The 10,806-nt window shown below is 39.2% G+C and overlaps 1 protein-coding gene across 4 annotated transcripts in view; it reads left to right on the top strand.

The window, feature by feature from the left end:
* TSHZ1 (teashirt zinc finger homeobox 1) overlaps positions 1–10,532 on the top strand; it is a 57,775-nt gene extending 47,243 nt beyond the window's left edge. For 2 of the 4 annotated variants that reach the window (XM_030966024.1, XM_030966038.1), the window contains one exon: positions 6,082–10,532. In XM_030966024.1, the coding sequence (XP_030821884.1) occupies positions 6,082–9,266 (3,185 nt within the window). In that variant the 3' untranslated portion in view covers positions 9,267–10,532. Of the gene's footprint in view, positions 1–5,344; positions 5,575–6,081 lie in introns of those variants that run through there. The other 2 variants (XM_030966031.1, XM_030966046.1) reach the window with 2 other exon arrangements.
* Positions 10,533–10,806: the final 274 nt, after the last annotated feature.

Here is a 10,806-nt window from a genome sequence, read left to right as displayed (position 1 = left end):
CTTGCCTTTTAATCACCAAACTTTTGGGTTGTGCTTCACTATTAGTTAGTGATGCAAATGGAGGCTGAAATCCATGTGCCTGCTGAAGTCACTTCTCTAGGAGCCCCAGGCACCCTGGGCCTACAGTCTTTGTCATCCTGATCTTTGGTGCTCTCAATAATGCAGCAAGCCTTTTCTCCACCAAAGCGTCACCTGTCTAGGTGAGTCGTGCCATCCCCTATCTGAAGTGACAGCCATCTTTGAGTACCAGCATCTTAACTGACTTCTCTTTCATCATCCATGTTAGAGAAATAACATTTTCGACAAGGTGTTGGGTTTTTCCCCCCCTTTTCTTTATTCTTTCCCCAGCCCCCCTTCGCCCCTTAGTTAGAGCACCTGATCAAAAAATTATTTCTGACAAAGATTTCCTGCTCCAAATTAAATGAGCTCAAGGAGACGGAGCATTTTCACACAGAAAGAAAGGGAAACGTTGATGTTGGAAGTTAATGAATCTGGGAGGAGAGAGAACATTATTGAGACTGGATAATATGATCTAACAGCTTTCCTTCTTCTTATCCTCCCTGTAAAGAATGTATGGAAGTCAGTTATGTGGCATGATTCTAACATCTGTCCTACCCCATAATGGTAATTTGTATAAGTAATGGAAACAGGTTAAATACTTCCATTCTAATGTTGCCAGCAGGGATGAAAATGAACATTTCAATGAAATAATCTCGACAGAGCAGGGAGAGGAGGGGTGGATGGACTGATTCATCTCCAGCTCTCTTTGGTGATCCGAACACTAATGAGAATGCTTGAATGTATAGTTTATCAGATAGAAGGGGAAAAGCAAGTAAATTTCTCAGATTAGAATCACTGTGAAAATATACCCACATGCAAGCTGCTTCGTTCTCCAATTGCCAGCGTTGGCTAATAATTTGCAGCATTCATTTTAAGGGGATAGAGGAGAGAAGAGAAAGAGGTGAAGAATCTTTTTGTTGGCTTTTAATGGGATGCCTTTAAGGGTTATCATTCAACCTGCTAGAAGCACGGAGGTTGCTCTTGTTACAGTACCTTATCTACTTTTCAGACCCATTGCATTAGAATTAGAGGGTAGGCAGTTCTAGTGTTTTGCCCTCCATTTTGCTGCAATTAGAAATGAAAGACACAAACCTCTGTAGTAAGGTTATCTGGTTGTCTCATATTCTCTGCTGCTCCTCAGCCATTGTCATAACTAAGCCATATTTTTCCACCATAGCGACATTGTAGTACAGACACACGCATGCACACAGATTTGTAGCATCTGTGCCAGAATTTTGTATGAACATTTGTATATACTAATACAGAAGATTTGCAAATCTTCCAGCATGCCTGTTAAACTCTCACAATGTGTGATTTTGGATTCTTCTCTAAAACTCTCATGACTCTGTATTCTGGAAACATGTCTGAAAATGATTTGGGTTTTTTCATCTGCCTCGTTTTTCCATAATGAGGGAGATGTGTGGCTATAGATTGTCTTTTCTAGCTGTATTTTTTGTTTCCTAAGATATGAAATGTGTTCTTGTGTGCAGTGGAAATCACCCCCAGCCTGGAGTACAGTTTGTGCAAGGTGACAGTGTGGGCTGTGAAAACTTCTGCAGCTGCTGTCTCCTGTTGGCTGGGTAAATATTAGAAGCCATGGCAATACATCTCTTGAAGAATGGTGAACACTCACATTGTGCCACTATTGTTTAGTCACAGAGTAGGCCCTGATTTAATGAAGAATTTTAGACCTAAACCTATCTCTATTTGTCAAAACTATGAAATAGGTATTTCAGTGAAAATTATTTCAGTATTCAATTCCTTTACTGAACTGTGACTTCCACTGCTTAGGTGTTTCTTCTGAATAAATTTATTTATTTGGAGGATTTAAAATTGGGTCTTGAAGAGCTTACTGCTTTTAATTGTGTAGACTACTAGAACCAAATACAATTATTACTTTTGGTGCTTTTCAAAATAATTTATTCAATGTTGAATCCCTTTTTGAATGGAAAATAATACCTCTGCAGAGACAGATTCCTTCAAAAGCATAGTTCCAAGGTTGTGGAAAGGTTTTATGTGAGAATATTTTTATTTTTAACCACATCCTTACATTTCAGATCTCTGTCTGCTTTTTCAAACAATGGATGTGTATTTATAGTGTAAATATTCTCACTGAAGCAAACACAATGTGCTGTGCTACTCACATGTACAATATATAGCATCTCATGTCCACTTAGATTAGAATGCACAGCTTTTAACACTGCTCAAAGATGACAGTATATCTATGGGGAAGCATTGGCATCCAGAAGGCACATTTTGTAGGCAAAAAAAATAATAGCAAGACTTAATAGGAAAAAAGAAATACAAAATGCCCCCCCTAATTTTTAGTTGTCTGGAATTTGAAGGTTTTTCCCTCTTTTACACCTTGCATTTGTCTCAACCTGTCTAGAGACACAAATGAGAAGGAAGAGAAAAACTGATGCTATGTTCTGTAATTTCTTCTACTTTGAATATAGTTATTGTTGAGGAGGATCATTGTCTATATCTGCTCTTGATATTTTTGTGTGGTATTGGGACATGTGTAAACCAGCAGTACCTTTGCAGATGCAGGAATGTCTGGAGAAGATTGCTGAGAGTTGTTCGGTCACAGAAAGATATGTTGTCTGAAATCTGTCTGTTGGTCTACATTTTGTAATTTAGAATCTGAACAGCTCATGCTTTTACTTAAGGTAGAATATATTACTTCTCTCTGCAAGTAATTGTAATAGGAACATTTTTGCTGTGTTTAAAATACTGAATTTTATTTATTTGTCAAATTTCTGTAAGAATTTTAGTAAAACATACATGCTTTTAGGCATTAACATTCTTCCTTTTGTTTGCTTCTCTGTTAGCTCTTACAGAAACCTTTTCAGTTAGAGAATTGCACTGACCTTGCAAAATACCATATGTTGAGTGTGCTGCTATTAATTTCATAAGCATTAGTAGTCTTGAACGAACAGGTATTGTCTGTATCCTATGATAACCAAAGGAGTTAAATAGACTATTTTTTTTAATTGCAGTGATAGAAATTAAACATTACAGATAAATTACTCTCTTTTTTGTTAAGAAGCATTATTTCTTTGTGACTTTAGATACATGTACAGACACGTGGGTGTGCACATCATATAAATTCAGGGTTTATTTAGAACTGGCTTAAATTCTGAAATTGTAGAAAATCATAGTTCTGGCCATTTGTACATTCTTAACCAGTATATTGCAGTATATGTTGGTAAGGGGGTGAACTCAATAGTGTAGTAGTCTCAGCAAAACCAAAGAGTAGAAAAAGTGAGTAAAATATGGATATTTCACCCTGACACTTAGTTTCTTTGCTCTGTCAGTTTAACATGGACCTTACATGTAGTTATAATGTTTCTTGTGTGGTTTAGCTCCTTTTTAGTTTTATAATACAGTGCAAAGGTATGAGAATAGAGAAAACACCATCATAAGTAAATAAAGAAAAATAAAAGACATGGCAGTGGATCATTAGAGTTTCTATTTAAGCAGATATATAGATGGTTATATATAGCAATTATAAAAATATGTATTTATGTAATTTAGAATTAAGTAAAGAGATGTAAGCAAATAATTAATATGGATCCTTGCAAAATGCTGTATCAACTATCAGAACATCCAGCATCTTAGAACAGTTTTTTGCACCTAGTTATTAAAAATATTGGGATGTGAAAATTAGAGAAAAGTGACATAGTTGCACTATAGTTAGTGAGAAGAAAGCTGTTCATAAAAGCTCAAAGTGTGTGTCCTCTCAGTTTTTAGCTTGTACTTGTTTTGGTTTTGGTTTTTTTATAAAAATGCCAGATGGTAACTGCCCGTTGTTGTGCATTTTAGGTCTCCGAGGGTTTAATTTTCTATTTAAAAATAATTTCAAAATTAGAAGCCATATTCTTCTTTAACTGTTCTTTGCTTTCTGATACTTAAAATGTATTGTCTTTTACCTTTAAAAGCTACTGCAAAAAGGTGTGTTGAATGAGAGGGCTAAGAGATCCTAGACTGCAGCTGTGGGGGTGAATTCTATGTGTGTACCTAGAGTTCAGAACTGCAGCAGTTCTACCGTCCTCAGATATCTGCAGAGTGTTCCAACAGCAGCATTGCTGCAAGACAGGGAAGCTGACTGCCTTCTAAATTCTCTTACTACTTCTGCATTCTGTTCTTCATTTTATGGACAAAATGCCTTTTGGAGAATATTTTCATCTGGTTCTACAATGCTTTTCTAGCATCTTCCTGGCCTTTGACTCCAGGATTATTTCTGAATTTTATTTATTGTGCTTTGTACTCACCTGTCCTTTTAAACATATTAGAAAACACTTGAGGCTGATTTATCTGTTTGGGCCCTGATCAGAACTTTTTTGAAAACTAAAAGGTCAAATTATCATCTGAAAATACTGACATTTAGGGGACAGGTGAAAAATGCAATGGGCATCTTAAGGTTCAGTACAACCCCGGTACTAGATAGAGTATTTTCCTACTTCATCGTAAAAGATCAGGCTGAAGCAGTTAGGGGCTGCATTAAGACTGAATTGCAAAGGTGAATACATAATGCAGTACTGACCGTAATATGTTTCAAAGAGTATTCATATTACAATGAAAGAAGATTCTTTTTATTTTTCAGAAAAGGCATTTCAGAATATGTTAGCAACTGTGTACAAAAAGAAGCTCGACTCGTACTTATGCTCCCCCCAGCTGAAGAAGACCTCAGCTTTGTTAACATAATAATACATATTTTCTTCATACCACATAGGAGCAGAAGTGCCTATTTTCTGGCTTGCTTTCAGTATTGTACCATGAAAGGACACAGGACACATTTCAGCATCACTTGCTGCAGAGTTCACCTGACAAGGAGGCACTTTTTTATTCAGTTACTGAAAATTGTTCATAATCCGTATTTTCTACCTTGACATTCTTATAAATTATCTACATTCTGTTGGCATTGTTATTTTTTTAAGCTTCTTTTACGAAACTGGAGGGAAATGTGTACAGCTATGTTTTCTGCTTTGCAATGAAAGTGTACATTTATCACTTAGGTACATGTAAGTCACTTCTGTGAATTGAGCCCTTGGAGTAAATGTGTTTTGATGTAATGGCCATCTGCTCATGAATATCACATTTGCTAGTTTAACAAATAGTTTGATATAGATAAACACATGGTTTGGTGAGATCATATAGTTTTACAGATAGCGATGCAATAGCAAAGTTTTATATTTTCCATAAACCAATAATCAAGCTGCAGTGGAGATCTCAAGGTTTTTGTTTGTTGCTTTAAGAAATTAATCTCTAGCATTTACTTTTAATTTCTGACTGCTTTTTTTTGAAATGTTAAATGAAGGACCCACCTCAGATCATAACAGGACACAAACTACATCCTTCCCATTTCAGAAAGCAATCAGTCTTGCTTCTCTTTTCACCTTTCAAAAATGAAAGCTGTTCTTCTCTCAGATGGACGCAGTACAGCTGGACACCAGGAGATCTTGAGAACAGCTGACCTGACACTCTTGCCCTGTATGGCTTCATTAGAGTCAGGTATCAGTGACATAGAAATGGCCCCTGCAGCTGTAGCTAAAGCCAGTTTGCAAGAAAAGACAGAACTGACAAGATAGAGTTGGTCAAGTCAGTGATTCTGAGTGTCATGGTCTGAGGGATGCAGGGCAGCTGCAACGCGTTACACATACATATGTAGTGCAGTAAATATAGCTCAGCACCAGGCCATTTTTTTAAGTTGATAAAAACTAGTTTAGTAGGCTCTTTGTTTGATTTTAGTTTTGATATTATGGCATTTACTGTGGTCCTGGCACGTATTTTACTGCTGAAGTCAAAGTTTATTCTTCAGTATCACTGATCTCAAACTGTAACCCTGACAGAGTGTGTGGATTTATAGGAGGAGTATGTGAGTGATGGTGAGTTTGGGTTTTGGATGTATCTTCAAAATTTGTCTTCATGGTTACTGTTTTTAGTGCAGGAGAGCCATGTAAAATGTGCGTGTTCAATAACATTGTCTTGTTTCCCCCCATGTCCCCTCCTGTATTTTAGCATATGTTCCTGAGGAAGAATTGAAAGCAGCAGAAATAGATGAAGACAGCGTGGAAGATGATGGGCTGTCTCTGGACATCCAGGAGAATGAGTATTTGTGCAATGAAGAAGCGGAGATCAAAGAGGCTCAAAGCTACCAGAACTCCCCAGTCAGCACTGCAACTAATCAGGATGCAGGCTATGGTTCGCCGTTTAGTGAAAACAGCGATCAGCTGGCCCATTTCAAAAGCACTTCCTCTAAAGAAGAGAAAGAGGATCCTCAGTGCACAGACAATGTTTCCTATCCACAGGACAGCTTGGCACAAATAAAAGCTGTGTATGCAAATTTGCTTTCAGAGACTTGCTGGTCCAGTTTAGCTTTGGACTTAAAGAAATCCAATCCAACCACCAGCAACAACGGAATCAGCCAGAATGAAAACACAACCAGTACTGACGCCAATGCCAATGCCCAGAGTACTTGTACTACCAGTACCAACACCAGTACCAGTACAACCACCAGTAGTACTAGTAACAGCAATAGTAACAGTGGTGGCTCGGGTTACGACTGGCACCAAGCTGCGTTGGCTAAAACTCTGCAGCAGACGTCATCATACGGACTTCTGCCGGAGCCGAGTCTCTTCAGCACGGTACAGCTTTACCGGCAAAACAATAAACTCTATGGGTCTGTGTTCACTGGTGCCAGCAAGTTCCGATGCAAAGACTGCAGCGCGGCCTACGACACGCTGGTGGAGCTAACAGTGCACATGAATGAAACTGGACATTACCGCGATGACAACAGAGATAAAGAAGCCGATAAGACCAAGCGGTGGTCAAAGCCTAGGAAACGATCGCTTATGGAAATGGAAGGCAAAGAGGATGCCCAGAAAGTGCTGAAGTGCATGTACTGTGGGCATTCATTTGAGTCTTTGCAAGACCTCAGCGTCCATATGATAAAAACAAAGCATTACCAGAAAGTGCCTCTGAAGGAGCCAGTACCAGCCATCACCAAATTGGTCCCTTCTACCAAAAAGCGAGCACTTCAGGACTTGGCTTCGCCTTGTTCACCTGAGCCAACAGGGATCACGGCAGAAGCTTCACTGGGTGAGTCTGCAAAGGATCAGAAAACTGCCAACCCCTACGTGACTCCGAACAACCGCTATGGCTATCAAAATGGTGCTAGCTACACTTGGCAGTTTGAGGCACGCAAAGCCCAAATACTGAAATGCATGGAATGTGGCAGTTCCCATGATACTTTGCAGCAGCTCACTGCTCACATGATGGTCACCGGTCATTTCTTGAAGGTGACCAATTCTGCTTCCAAAAAAGGCAAACAGCTAGTGTTGGACCCAGTGGTGGAGGAGAAAATACAGTCTATACCTCTTCCACCCACCACCCATACAAGGCTACCAGCCTCCAACATTAAAAAGCAGCCTGATTCCCCAGCGGGCTCCACAAACTCGGAGGAAAAGAGAGACCCAGAGAAGGAAAAGCTGGTGGTCACTGAAACAGAGAAAAAGATTAAAGAAGAGAGTGAGGACTCTACAGAGAAATTCGAGCCAACAACTTTGTATCAATACCTCAGAGAGGAGGACCTAGATGATAGTCCTAAAGGTGGAATAGACATATTGAAATCTCTGGAGAACACAGTGACAACAGCCATCAGCAAAGCCCAGAATGGAGCCCCTTCCTGGGGAGGATATCCCAGTATCCATGCAGCTTATCAGCTCCCAGGAACAGTGAAACCCCTTCAGCCCGCAGTGCAGAGCGTTCAAATGCAGCCATCCTACGCAAGCAGTGTTAAATCGCTGTCGTCAGAACACAACGCACTCATCCATTCCCCAGGCAATCTCACACCCCCACCTCACAAGAGCAATGTATCTGCTATGGAAGAGCTAGTGGAGAAAGTTACAGGTAAAATCAACGTGAAGAAGGAAGAGAAGCCTTTGGAGAAGGAGAAGAGTTCTCCAGTTAAACCCATGTCACCTGCTGCTAAAGAAAACAAGGACTTCCCAAAAGCCGAAGAAATAAATAACAAACAGCAGCCAAAGAAGAGCTCTGAGTCCGAAGTTCAGAAGGTCAAAAAGGATAGTCCAGCAGAAGCACATACACCAAATGGTACAGAGCCACTTAAAACAAAGGTTGCAAATGGCTGTAACAATTTAGGAATTATCACAGATCATTCACCTGAGCCATCCTTCATTAATCCATTGAGCGCTTTACAGTCCATTATGAATACCCACTTAGGCAAAATTTCTAAGCCAGTAAGCCCCTCTCTGGACCCTTTGGCCATGCTGTACAAAATTAGTAACAGCATGTTGGACAAACCCATTTACCCAACCACTCCAGTCAAGCAGGCTGACGCTATTGACCGGTATTACTATGAGAACAGTGATCAACCTATTGATTTAACTAAGTCCAAAAACAAGCCTCTTGTTTCCAGTGTGGCTGATTCTGCCTCGTCCCCGCTGAGGGAGAGTGCCCTGCTGGATATTTCCGATATGGTGAAGAACCTTACGGGGCGTTTGACACCCAAGTCTTCAACTCCCTCTACCGTGTCAGAGAAGTCTGATGCTGATGGGAGCAGCTTTGAGGAAGCTCTGGATGAACTGTCACCAGTACACAAGAGGAAGGGGAGGCAGTCCAACTGGAACCCTCAGCATCTTCTGATCCTTCAAGCCCAGTTTGCTTCCAGCTTGAGGGAGACCCCAGAAGGCAAATACATTATGTCGGACCTAGGTCCACAAGAGCGGGTACACATCTCTAAGTTTACTGGTCTTTCCATGACCACAATTAGCCACTGGCTGGCCAATGTGAAGTATCAGTTAAGGAGGACAGGTGGAACTAAATTTTTAAAGAACTTGGACACAGGACATCCTGTTTTCTTTTGCAATGATTGTGCCTCTCAGTTCAGGACTGCTTCTACATACATAAGTCACTTAGAGACACACCTAGGGTTTAGTTTGAAGGATCTGTCAAAGTTGCCACTTAATCAGATTCAAGAACAGCAGAATGTTTCAAAAGTCCTCACAAACAAGACTTTGGGCTCACTTGGAATTGCTGAGGAGGACTTAGGCTCCACATTCCAATGTAAGCTCTGTAACCGAACTTTTGCAAGCAAGCATGCAGTCAAACTGCACCTTAGTAAAACACATGGCAAGTCCCCAGAGGACCATCTGATCTATGTAACTGAGTTAGAAAAACAATAGCGTCCAGGTAAGCAGCCAGGTATGCAAGTGACCACAGGAACATTGCACTAAACTTCTTCATAGTACTGCACTAGGCCTGACCTGAGCCTCTGAAATCAGTCTTACTTTTGTTGCTGAACTGCCTATCTGGACCTTGGTTTTTCTTACACTTATTTTGTAGTTATATTTATATGCTCTTTGTCTGATCTGTGCATGGTTATTTTTTTGTTTCTGTTTTTATTTTTTGTGAGTCAAAGTCTGACCTTTATTTTCAACATCTGTCCTTGATGTTAAGCTATCTTTTGTAGAATATAGTGGGAGACACTATTGAGAGACATTAATTTAGCCGTAAAGAAAGACACAAAGAACAATGATAAAGAGACATCCTAAAATTACAAAGTTGCCATGACAATAAAGGTCACAGAACCTGGTAGTGTCAAGTTTTAACCCTCTGAGAACTGTAATAGCATTTCTGTGCCTTTCCCAGTGACTAAATAAGTAAATAAGGAGAAACAAAATAAAACAAAAGGCTTAAAGGCATTTCATTCAAATAAAAGCTGTGTCAGAAGCAGGACTTTTTTTTTTAATGAATGAGCTTTTTTTTCTTTTAAATGCAGAACTGGTTTGTGAAGATGTTGTGCATGCAGTCCTTGGAAGAAGGAGAGCTGTGTAGTACTCAAGGGGTTAGGAAGCCACAACTGTATAAGTTAATGATTAAAAAAACAAGCAAACCAATTTGCCACTATGCCCAAACCCTCTGGATGCTGAGAATTGCCACTTTTTGGCAAAAGGAAAAAAAAGTATGCAAGCTGTTATTTAAAACAAATGTAAAAATGCTCTTTTCTTTCTTTTTTTTTCTGTAAAATACTGCAGTTTATAGTTATTTACAAATGTTAAGCTTTGGTACAAGCTGACCTTTCTATAGTGTGCTGCATTGGTAAATGAAAACAAAAAAAAATGGGGCAAATGTTGGATTCTGTTCCTTGTAAATTGCCAGCATCAGCTTAAAAAAATACATGTTACATATCGTACCATTTTAAACTGTTCAACTTTCTTTGTACCTTCTGGCTGTATGCTTTCTCTTTTAACTTTTTATATTGTCATTTTATATTCAATTTCTGTGTATATAATGTAAAACCACACTTTTTGAATAAAATTTAGTTCCTGCAGCTTGATATAAATAGAGGAATTTTACTGGCACCTGCATCTTTCCAGATGCATGTACTTAAAGGAACTATCTGACAAAAAAATAAATAAATAAAAATAAAGCAAGCAATGCACTATGAATTATACATTTTGATGTTTTATCATTAATATTGTACAGTACATTTTGGTTCACACAATTAAATCCACTGTTTTCTCAAGTGTAAAATAAACCCACATGCAGTTCTTGATTTACATACATTGTCATGTCGTCATTAAATTGCCTTTGAGGTGTTGCTCCAGCTATAAGAGGCATCGTTTATATAATCAACCAGCGAAAATCTACTCGAAATCATCTCTCATGATCTGTGTGCTGACGTGTCTCGCTCAAAGCTGTAATGCTGGTAACCTCTTAGGA

Source organism: Camarhynchus parvulus, chromosome 2 (genome assembly GCF_901933205.1).
Source record: "Camarhynchus parvulus chromosome 2, STF_HiC, whole genome shotgun sequence".
NCBI classification, from domain to species: domain Eukaryota; kingdom Metazoa; phylum Chordata; class Aves; order Passeriformes; family Thraupidae; genus Camarhynchus; species Camarhynchus parvulus.
This window is presented reverse-complemented; position numbering and strand designations above follow the sequence as displayed.